At 40.2% G+C, this 12,281-nt stretch overlaps 1 protein-coding gene across 3 annotated transcripts in view; it reads left to right on the top strand.

Annotated features, from left to right (window-relative positions):
- Window positions 1–12,281, top strand: part of SNX29 (sorting nexin 29) — a 459,625-nt gene that overhangs the window by 312,892 nt on the left and 134,452 nt on the right. For all 3 annotated transcript variants that reach the window (XM_032773958.2, XM_032773950.2, XM_032773983.2), the window contains one exon: window positions 958–1,098. In XM_032773958.2, the coding sequence (XP_032629849.1) occupies window positions 958–1,098 (141 nt within the window). The remainder of the gene's footprint in view (window positions 1–957; window positions 1,099–12,281) is intronic.

Below are 12,281 nucleotides of genomic sequence, written 5' to 3' on the forward strand. Positions count from 1 at the left end.
CATAGCTCCTCAAGGAAGCTGTGGGTAGGAAAGCAAGAAGTCACACCAAAGAGGACACTAGTCCCAAATGCCGTCAGTCATGGTGTTGGGTCCTGAATTCATTGTGGAGTTTCTGGGTTTTAGAGCCATGCCTTTCCTGCCTCTTCAATAAGGTTAAAACCCCTTTTCCCAAGAGAGAACATAGTTCCAGAGCCATTAATTAATTTTCAGAGTTTTGTGAGCATATTTTCCTTCTCTATGGTTTTTCCCTCTGGGAGGAGAACATTTAGCACATTATTGGTAGTACCCTCATGAAAGTAATTCAGCTGTGGTAAAAACATTCAGTATGTGAAATTATACTACACGTCCTGTGCAAAAAAAAAAAAAAAAGGAGAGAGAGAAAATTACCTCTATTTTCCAAATAATAAGATTTCAGTAGTTTATACTCCAGTATTTTATAATACATGTTGACTTCTTAAAAAAACCCATTCATTGGTGAAGGATGTGGTTTGCTTCAGCATAACGATGAGTAAATAAAGTTTGTGACTTAAGAATTATGTCTAGAAATTCATGTGTGAAGTTGGAAAACTATTAAATGTACAGAAATCAATGTAAAGAATATCAGATTGTTTTTCTTTGTGTACTGGTCAGTAGAACCTGCTGAAAACCATGGCAACAGGAAGCATTAGGAGCTATCTTACTACAAAATTGCAGCCCCGTCTTGTAATAATGAGCAAGTTAATGTATGTCACCACTGAATCCAATAAAAGAGAATTAGATTAATGGCCTGTTGAACAGACATAGCTACAATCAATGACTGTTTGCAGTTGGATGTAGTTGTAGGTAAATAGTCCTAAAACTACTGAGAATGTTATGTCATAAAGGTGAAGGTAGTTGACAAACAGTACTTTTAACAAAGAGACAAAATGAATGTAATGATTGCCTTTAAAAGTGATCTTTTCTTGTCTACACTTGCAGGTATATATCAGAATAAAAGATGATGAATGGAATGTTTATCGAAGATATGCAGAATTCAGAAGCTTGCACCACAAGCTACAGAACAAATACCACCAAGTAAGGACCTTTAACTTCCCACCAAAAAAAGCCATTGGAAACAAGGTAAAGGAAAGCATAGTCTCGACATTTATTAATATTGTGAAATTAAATACTGAATGCATTAAAGTGAAAGTTATAATCAGAAATTTAATCGTAATAAAATAGAGCACAAATGCAGGTGAGTATATCAATTATATTTGATGCAGCTGTGAATGATGTATCTCTGAAATGCACAATACAAACCATAATTTTCCCAGTTGAGAAACGAGGAACAAATTACAGAGAATTGAATACTTGAGCTATATATTCCTTTTAGTTATTTAATGCAAACAGTGCTTCATAATTAACTTTTAATGTGTTAAACTAATTCCTGATTTAAGACTATTAGAGGATTAGTAAAAACAGGCAGTGATTTCTATTTCTTACAGATCTATGCAGGTGATAGGATAGGTTTTCAGAGACATATGTCTAAAAGGTATTGTATATGTAGGAGGTTTTCAGGTATGTGCAATTAAATATTTCAATGTATAAATGAAATGATGGTGAGGTCTTTAATCTATCTTTTGACCAAGGTTTGATTTACAAATCTTTGCAGAAAATCTGAACTAAATCAAATACTGGTAAATTTACAATTAGTCGTTCCTATTAATTTATTCATCTGTAACAGGACTTAGATTAATCAATTTCTCAGTATTCTCAGAAGTTATGCGGAGTAAATTATTTACAGATAGAAAATTCAGATTGTCCTATGCAGTCAATGTGGTCTCTAGTTGTTTTGTTTTTAAATATTCAATGTTTGCTGATGCCCTTTGGAGGGATACAGAAATAAAACACAAGATTTTGGTAAATGGATTAAAGATCAAGGTTGCAATTTTATTGAAATGTCTCAAGCTTCAGTTATGGCCAACAGCTAGTCATGCACGTAGTCCTAATAACCAATAGCCACAAGGATACCTATCAGATGTTTTCAACAATGATATGATGAAGTAGACCAGGATGCAGCTCCCAAACCATACCAGTGTTGAGGTGGAAGATGTACTTGTATGAAGGGATCTATGCATAAGACCTGTACATAAGTCCCTCATCCCCTAAGGCTCTTAGCACAGCTGTTTCATGACCTGAGTCCAAGATTTAAAAAGGAGGCCAAGACAATCAACTGTTAGAATAAGAGACTCCTGTCTATCAAGTGAAGTTAATAACAAATGTCCTAGGCAATGTGGACCCAAGTACAGTATTTGCAGTGACTTTATCATGGAATCATAGACTTAAGGTCAGAAGAGACCACTATGATCATCTAGTCTGACCTCCTGCACAAGGCAGGCACAGAATCTCACCCACCCACTTCTATATCAAACCCCTAACCTATGTCTGAGCTATTGAAGTCCTCAAATCATGGTTTAAAGGCAAGGTGCAGAGAATCCTCCAGCAAGTGACCCCTGCCCCATGCTACAGAGGTAGGCGAAAAACCCCCAAGGCCTCTGCCAATCTGCCCTGGAGGAAATTCCTTCCCGACCCCAAATATGGCGATCAGCTAAACCGTGAACATGTGAGCAGGACTCACCAGCCAGACACCCAGGAAAGAATTCTGTGTAGTAACTCAGATCCCACCCCATCTAACATCCCATCACAGGCCATTGAGCATATTTACCGCTAATAGTCAAAGATAATTAATTGCCAAAATTAGGCTATACATCCCCTCTATAAACTTATCAATCTTAGTCTTGAAGCCAGATATGTCTTTTGCCCCCACTGCTCTCCTTGTAAGGCTGTTCCAGAACTTCACTCCTCTGATGGTTAGAAACCTTCATCTAATTTCAAGTCTAAACTTTCTGATGGCTAGTTTGTGTCCACATTGGTACTGAGCTTAAATAATTCCTCTTCCTCCCTGGTATTTATCCCTTTGATAGATTTATAAGAAGCATATACATATCTCCCCTCAGCCTTCTTTTGGTTAGGCTAAACAAGCCAAGCTCTTTGGTCTCCTTCATAAGACAGGTTTTCCATTCCTTGATCAGGTTTGCCCTTCCTGTACCGTTCAGTTTGAATTCATCCTTCTTAATCATGGGAGACCAGATCTGCACACAGTATTTCACATGAGGTCTCATTAGTGCCTTGTGTAACAGTACTCAACTACCCCTTATCTCTATGAAAACCCTGCCTGATGCATCCAAGACCAATTAGCTTTTTTCAGGGCAATATCACATTGACAGCTCATAGTCATCTTGTAATCAACCATACTCCGAGGTCCTTCTCCTCCTGTTACTCCAACTGATGTTCCCAGCTTCTATAAACTCTTGTTATAATCGCTAATGCATGACCTTGCACTTTTCACTATTAAATTTCATCCTATTACTATTACTCCATTTTACAAGTCATCCAGATCTTCCTGTATGAGATCCTGGTCCTTTCTGTATTGGCGATACCGCCCAGCTTTGTGTCATCTGCAACTTTATTAGCACATTCCCACTTTTTTGTTAAGGCGAGTAATAAATTAAATAATATTGGTCCAAAACTGATCCTGAGGCTCTACTAGTAAGCTCCCTCCAGCCTGACAGTTACCTTCTCAGTATGACCTGTTGTAGTCTCCCCTTTAACCAGTTCTTTATCCAGCTTTCAATTTTCATATTGATCCCCATCTTTTCCAATTTAGCTAATAATTCCCCATGTGGAACCATATCAAATGCCTTACTGAAATTGAGGTAAATTAGATCCACTGCATTTCCTTTGTCTAAAAGATCTGTTACCTTCTCAAAGGAGGAGATCAGGCTGGTTTGACATGATCTACCTTTTGTAAAACCGTGTTGTATTTTGTCCCAATTACCATTGACTTCAATGTCCTTAACTACTTTCTCCTTCAATTTTTTTCCAAGACCTTGCATACTAGAGATGTCAAACTAACAGGCCTGTAGTTACCCGGATCACCTTTTTTTCCCCTTTTTTAAAAATAGGAACTTTATTCTAATAACAGCTTCTAGCATACAGCTCTTAATGTCTCCTTGTAGTAAACCATGTGTAAACAATGAGCCCTTCCTACACATGGATACCCCTGTCCTCACCCAGGGATGCCCATTTCAGTGTGCTCCAGGAGGAAGGCTGAAAGAAAAGGAAACTAGCTTGGTTAGTGTGCTACAAGAAAATTTTCCTTCCTGTTATAAGAGTCTGTTATGAGAGTCTCCTTATAATCATGTGAGTGCTTATCTCCCCCAGCAACCCTTAGAGTGGTCAGATAGTAAGTGTGAAAAATTGGGACAGGGGAGGGGTAATAGGTTGCTTAGATAAGACAAAGCCTCTAGTATTGGGGCGGTCCCTACAATATTGGGACATCTGGTCACCCTAAGCCCACCCCAGGGTATATCAAGCCATTTAGCCCCTCTCAGCATGTTGGCAGAACTATGTGAGATCATGCACTAGTATGGACTGCTGACACTTTCTTATTTTGAGCTCCCAGGGTTTCTGAAAAAGCTGGTCCATCACCAGGACAACTAAGGGTGAGATATTCACCACCTCTCTGTGCAGTGTGACGAAGCTGGAGTGATATAAAGGTGCTCTTAAAATCCTGGATCCAGCTGATGTGAGAATTTCTGTGGTACAGGAACTGAGGAAAACAGTCATAGGCTATTTTTTGAGGATTCCCTTGCAGACCCCAGCATAGGAGGGATGTTGGAGGTAGGGGGAATGTGTCAGGGTGGAGTCACAGCAAGTAGCACTGTACAGATTGTGGGCAGCACTGTTTCCTATCAGTTTTGCGGGTTGGGGACAAGCGCTGATCTAGTCTGACATCCTGTATAATGCAAACTAATCTGGTTACAAAATGACCAGTTGTAGTCTCTCATTTATATAATCAATTCAATATGTAGTGTCAGCTAGGTAGATATTTTTTTTAATTACTAAAGAATCTAAATATGTCTCTGATAACTACTCGATTTTTAAGAATTGTAGGAGAAGAGTGCTATTCTTGATATAGTTGTCACTCTAAACTTATAATTTTCCTATCTAGTGGTAATTGTTCTTTGATCCCATTTCTTTTTGGCAGAGTAAGATATCATTGCTTCTCTTAAGTACACTGATTGTTGCCCAGAGCAGATCTGGAGAATTCTTAAAACATACTTTATTATCACAGACAGATTGAGTGTTTAGAGAGGTTAGATATTCAGCATGGTCAAGAATCTGATAGGCATATTTTAATAATAGCATATATTATGGATGCAAAATTATTCTAATAGCCACTATAGTGGTGCATGTTTTGATGCCAATTTGTTAATGTTTAACTGTGTAAATTGAAGTTTAAAAAGATTGATGGAAATAAGAAAAGCATATATCCTTGTTCTATAGGCTTAAATGCTAACTGGTGGGTGGGCTGTTCACATCAAATATAGTCTCTGTGCTCAGTTGCAGCTTCAGTAGAGATAGAGGGAATGAACTGCAGTTATCTGTCTAGTGTTGATCAAGCAATTACCAAAATATTTTGATTAATCCCAGGCTCATGAAATATTTTTGCATAAAATCTACAGGGCACAACATTAGTTCAGGAGCAATACATAAGAGCAATACAATATATTTCCTGTAATTACAGACATGCATAATTTTTATAGTAACTGTTGGGGAGGAGAATTATTTTCTTTTTCTAGAGTCAAAAGATGAAAGCGACATTGAGCTACCCTGTAAAATATTTGTGTTTTACATCACATGTTGATACATCTGCTATAGTAGACCATTGAGCAATGCCTTCATCAATTTTAGTATCAACAATTATCAGGTCTTTTATCTTTTTTGCATTCATGCACGTGTTATACCATTAGCCCTTCATCAATTATCTTCAAGAAAATGTTAAACCTATCCTACTGCACAGATATAATGATGGGAAAAGAAAGCAAAAATATTAAGTAAAATATTTACCAGTGGATACCTGTTCCTTTATATATGGTCCTCCTGAAACCATCTATTTTACCATCTATTTTATCATAGTACCAGCATATTTGCCAATAATGTAATCTGTTGTAGCTGTGATAGATATCTACCTTGAAAGAATGAATGCAGTTGTTGTGCATTCATGATATTAAGTAATTTAAAACAGCAAGAAAACAAATAAGAGAAGATGGTTTATATTTTCTCCAGAATCTTTAATGGGCACTAAGATTTCAGTGGATTTGGATCCTGAAAGTTCAAAAATGGCAGCTCTGACTTGGGTCCAAATAAACTCTCCACCACCTCACTCCAAGACTGAGCAGTTGGGCTTGCTATGGAACAGGGACTGAGAAGTCATGCACATACCCTAGGATGCAAAGTAGCAGTGGTGCTTCTCTACTGCTGATTGTGTAGCTTAGGTATTGCAATAAGTCCCCACTGCTTCAGTGTTCATGCACCACAGAGCTAGTATTGGATTCACTAGCCCTGCCCCTACCTGGCTTACTGCCAAACCCTGCCGTGTGAGAGGAAGGAGGGATTTTCCCCCTTCCTTCCCCCCTGTGCACACTAGCTTCTGATTTCAAGCTACATATCCATGTACTAGCTTCACAGATCCTGTTTCACTGCCTATCAAGGCTGATTCCCCACTCTGGCACTTTGAGTGCAGAAGGTGGGGGCCCGCAAGGATTCTAACAATTAATACTGGCTGGTATTAAACTCCCAAGGTTACAGCTTTTCTCTGACCTTGGATGGACAGATGCTGCCATCACTCAAGTGCAAAAAAACCAAAAAAAAAACCAAAACAACCTTTGAGATCCCAGGAAGGAGCACTTGGGAATTCCTTCCTGTAGAGTACCCTCAAGCACCTTCAGCCCCACTCCGGGGAAGAGCTGAGAAAGAAAAGAAAGAAAATCAGCTCTTGCCACCAGCCAATTAAACAACATGTGCGCAAACCTCCTAGGACACAAAAATCTAATCCTGTTCTTAAAAAGGGTAGATTTTATTAAACAAAAAAAGAAGGAAAATACATCTGGAACTTAGGCTTTTGATAGATTTTAAAAACCCACTTACAAAAATTAAACATCAAGAATACCCTTCCTGAGGACCAGCTTAATGGTTACAAGCAAAACAAAAGCATTTGGGGGTTAGCACAGAGGAGTCCACAAGCCAATAAGAAATGAAAGAAATAACCCTAATTGTGTCTTCCTAGACATTCCCTGATTTACTTACATATCTGGGGTTTCAGATGAGCAATTCCTACCTGGCTTAAAGCTTCCTACAGCATAGTTCAGCCCTGCTCCTGTTCTGCATCTCCTCTCTCTGGAGAACAACAACAGAGAGACAGAGAGGAGTCTTATTTCAATTTTAAAAAGTTCCCACTGGCTCTCTTGGCCAGGTGCCAACTCTCTTCCTTTTACCTATGCATGCGGTCAAACTTTTTAACCCTTTACAGGTAAAGCAAGTAAAGGACAGCTACCAAGAGGAATTTTACAGCTAACTGGCTGGCTGGGTGTCCATAAAAGGGAGCTATCTCCCCACCCCCTTCATTTATCACACTGTCCCTGCAGTGATAACATTTCCCCTGGATCTGAGGTCCTCCAGGGCCATGAAGAAGGAATCATTAGCTTCTGGGTGAGAGTCTAATGGAAATCATATGTGAGAAATACAGTAGCACAAATGTATAGACTTGTTAACTTATTTGTCTTCACAGAGGATACATTCAGATTAACAAGGCGGGGGCATGTCACGGAGTTACCAGGGTGATGCTCTGGAACTACTCTCTACAAAGCCAGTCAGGACTCTGAGGGAGCCTCCTCCTCTCTCTGAGCAGATTATCTCCAGGGCAAGAAGCTTCCACAGCTTCAACCTTCCTGGATCTGACCTTGGAACATTCAGCATCCCCTTCCACACCGTGCACTTCCCGCAGTGAGTCTGCCGGGGGGGGGGGCTCCTGGGAAAGCCAGAGGGCCCTGAACCCCAACTCCGCAGTCAGACGTGACTCTCAGCCAGCCGGTAAAACAGAAGGTTTATTAGCCAACAGGAACACAGCATAGGGCAGAACTTGTTAGCACAGAAATCAGTGACTTTCACCCAAGTCCATCTGGGGAAAAGGGAGCCAAGAGCCAGGACTCTGTCCTCCCCCTGTGCCCCAAGCCAGTCGAGACTGACTCGCTTCCAGCTGCCTGGCCCCTGCCCTGCCTGTTACTCCTCCTCCGGCCTTTGTCTGACTTCCCGGGCCAGAGTCACCTGGTCGCATTCCTCTCCTGCGTCTCAGGTTATGAAGGGGCGGCCATAGCATTCCTGCAGGCAGCTGGAGCAGTTTCCACATAAGTCACACACAGCGGCCATGCAAAACAGCAGGACACACACAACATAACAAGGGAACATTCCCACTTCCTCACAGGGCATGCACAGGGTTTTACACCTAGATGGCTTGTTTAGCACCCACAAACATATTCCAATCTTCCATCTTGGAGACTGAGCGTAATTATAAATGCATTTGGCCATTTCATAAATTTGTACTCTAAATAATGTTTATCTCAAAATAAAATTAATTAGTAATGTACTGAATTACTAGTAAGGGCTGAATAAAGCTGTCCTGGTGCCAACAGAAATTTGAAGGAGCACAACCAGGCATTTTAAGCCAAGGCCACCTCGATATGTCCTTAGTTAAAGGAATATGGAGTTGTTTCAAGTATCTTAGGGTGAGGAGCACTGCACAGATCTGTAATGTATATACAGTATTTACCTGACCAAGATAAAGATATGAGTTAATGTACTTACTTATCAGGGTACAGACTACTTCACTGAAAATCCATCTGGCAGCATTTTGTCCTTTCCATGAATTAGAAGAAGGTAAAATGCATCCGTGTTAAGCTTCTAATGGTTAGTTTTGTAACAGAAATGATACATATTAATATTCTTACTTAAAAAAACATGATGTGTGAGATGGAATATCGTCCTGGTCAGGACTAGCTCCAGGCACCAGCAAAGAAAGCAGGTGAGTGGGTCGGCCAATAGAAAGGGGCGGCCCTCCATCAGTTATTGGGGCGGCATGTCTAGGTCTTTGGTAGCACTTCAGCAGCTGCTCCAGCGCACTGGTTTAGTCTGCAGCGGCAATTTGGTACTGGGTCCTTCACTCCGTCTCCTCCTCTTCAGCGGCACTTTGGCGGGAGCTCAGTTGGGTTTTCCTTTTTCTCTTTTTTTCTGATCCTGGTTTTCATTAAATTATGGAAAGCTTCTTGTGAGCTTTTTGAATCTTCCATTCTCAGTTACCTTACATAAAACATTATTATTTCTAAGCTACAATTTCAGCTCATAGAATCAGCAGTTTCCAAAAATTAGCAAGCGAACCACCTATTCACTACTAATTTTTATACAAATTCGATATTCATCCAACACGTTCGCTGATGTCTACAAATCTACCTTAATGATATGTAAAACCACTGTCATTTTCTCTAATCTCATATCAGATCCCATGAAGTCTTACACTGAGTTGCAATGAGAAAATGACTACCAATTGCTCTAGGATGCTGGGTCAGGGCCTGAGAACAGGTTATAGTGCTGAGGTGATACCATGGTATCCACCAGCCAGTGGCTGGTTTGGTATTTTTGGTCAGTTGTGGTATCTCTGTCTCTGTGCCATCTATATAGCATCATCTTACCTTCTGCTGTATTCTGCAGAACTCCCCATCATCACACATTTGTTTATTTCCACAGAATAGTGTATAGTAGTAGTCCTGGCATTTAGATTCAGTTCTCTGGGCACTTATACAGTGTCGATCACCTTTAAGGTTATTGCACATTTTTTGTGTGAGCTTAGACTTTTTGTGCAGTAGAATGGGTTATATTGTGTAGATAATAATTCTATAAACGTAAGTAGAGCCCTGTGCGGATACAAAATTTGTATCCACATCCGATCTGCAAAAATTGTCTGCAGCCATCTGTAGATGCAGATATCTGTGGATTAGCAGGACTCAGCAGTGAGACAGGGCTGTGCCAACCCCTCCTCCCCAATGCCCCCCACTTCTCCCCAGAGATCTCATACCTTGCCACCTGTCCCCCTCCCCTGCTGTACCTCCTTCCCTGTACGGGCAGGGAAGCTACAATCCTGGGCTCTCGTGTGCAGTGCTGCCCTCCCAGTGGAGGACTTAGACACCTCTACGCAGCAATGGCAGCTCTAACGCAGGCAGTGCTTGGCTTACTGCACAGGAGCACACCGTCCCACTCCCTTCTGGGAATTGTAGTTTAACTTTTTCATCTGAGCAAATTGGGGACTACAACTCCCAGAATTCCCAGCAGGCTATTGCCACATATCGCAGCCCTCTGCTGCATGATTCAGAGCCCTGAGCTGGAGCCTGAGGGCTGGGCTGGGTGACACCTGCTCCGTTCTACTGTTACTCTGGTGAGTGTGTGCTGCAGAGCCCTGTGGGGATACAAATTTTGTATCTGCATCCGAGCCACAAAAATGGTCCATGGATATAAAGCATATATCCATGGATTTGCAGGGCTCTAACCATAAGCACATATTCAGTTTTTATTTTCATTTAACTAAATCAGACCTTTTGGTGGCATGTTCTTGAACAACAGTATAAGTAGCCTCATAGAAAGCATTACACCCAATGGATGTTTGAAAGATGGGGAGATGCCACTGAGCTACCTTCCTATGCCAGAGGGAGTTGGATTTCATGGGACAATAATTTCCATGGGATTGTGTCTATGTCTTGGAATAATGCAGGTCCATCTGAGCCTTGGGATTAGGTGGTCCAATCTAGGTTTTAGAAAGTTAGTAATGTAATGAGTAATGCAAGAGGACAAAACTGGTGATGATTCTGGGCCATATGGTACACTTCCTTTTCAGTTGCTACTAGAACATGTGACCTTTTGGGGGTACAGATTTATTTCAATAAAAGTTGTTGCTCTTAGGTCAGAATTATGGTGGGAGCAGAGTCCTCCCATAGTTAAAGTTACAGCTAGCTTCTGATTTCCTGTTTGTCTTCTGCAAGGCTCTTATTTCCATCTGCACACAGTATCAACTCTGGGGGGTTATTGCTCTCAATTTCATAAAGATGAAGTTTGAATTCACATAAACTATTAAATCGGGTTATTTTGCTCCTTGAAAACTTGTCAGATGACAAGAATCAGCAAAAATCCTTTGGCTGTCTTACAGTATGTTACTTATGAGAAATGCATTCAGAGCCTTTCTTCCCAAAATTGAGATATTTGGTGATCACTTTCAGCAGTGTTTTTCTCATTGTTCCTCCTGGAGCCACTGGGCCTTTTCTCTGTCCTGTTGTTAGTCACACCTCTCAAATTTAGTGCAACTCCAGGGACACATGCTGGATTCTCTCCGAAAAGAATGATACCAAAATGTTCTCTGAAATGGCCTAGATCTACTAGTGCAGAAAGTCACAAAATGCTATCCAGCATCTCTCTATAAAGAGAACTGGAGCACCAAAGAGTGAACCTGCCAAGAAGACAATCATGTGGAACAGTATGTGGAGTGCTATTAACTCCCCAACCTACTGTAATAGAAACATGAGAGAACGCAGGTACAAGTTCAAAGAGACTTGAAGCTTTGTCATAAAGAAAATGGGAAGAGAGAATAGTGTTGCAACTGAATGAAAATAGAGACAAATTCCAGGAAATCAGGTGTCTGTAATTTTGACACTTCTAAAATTGTATACAATGGCAATTATTTGTGAAAGATGAAAATATTTAACAATTGTAAAACAGTAAGATTTAGAATACAGTGTATTATTTGGTACAATTATTGTTTGCTGTGCACTTGTTCTTTCCATTTGTTTATTTCTAGAATAAATTGTGTCCTGTGTTCATGGTCTCTTCAAAATCACATATCTACAGTTAAAATTTAGTCTTAACACTTTTAAATGGGGAAACATCAGTCTATTGTATAGGTAGTTATGATAGAGCCTAATATATATATAATTTGTTCTCATTCCACCTGACATCATAATCCATCACAAATTAGTATAAAGAAGAGAACAGAGAGAAAAAAAGGAAGATTCTTTATGGGTAAGTAACATTGCTTTTACATTGCAGAGAAGAGAGTCTACTTGATTTCAGTTTGTGACCTTGTTTTACAGTACTCGGGTACCACATTTTAAATATATTACATTAATATTATATTATCAATACATATTATATTATATATTATATTATATATATATATATATTATATTATCAATACATTAGAAGCAAGAGGAAGACCAAGGACAGGGTAGGCCCACTGCTCAGTGAGGAGGGAGAAACAGTAACAGGAAACTTGGAAATGGCAGAGATGCTTAATGACTTCTTTGTTTCGGTCTTCACTGAGAAGT

Source organism: Chelonoidis abingdonii, chromosome 9 (genome assembly GCF_003597395.2).
Source record: "Chelonoidis abingdonii isolate Lonesome George chromosome 9, CheloAbing_2.0, whole genome shotgun sequence".
In the NCBI taxonomy this organism is placed as follows: Eukaryota; Metazoa; Chordata; order Testudines; family Testudinidae; genus Chelonoidis; species Chelonoidis abingdonii.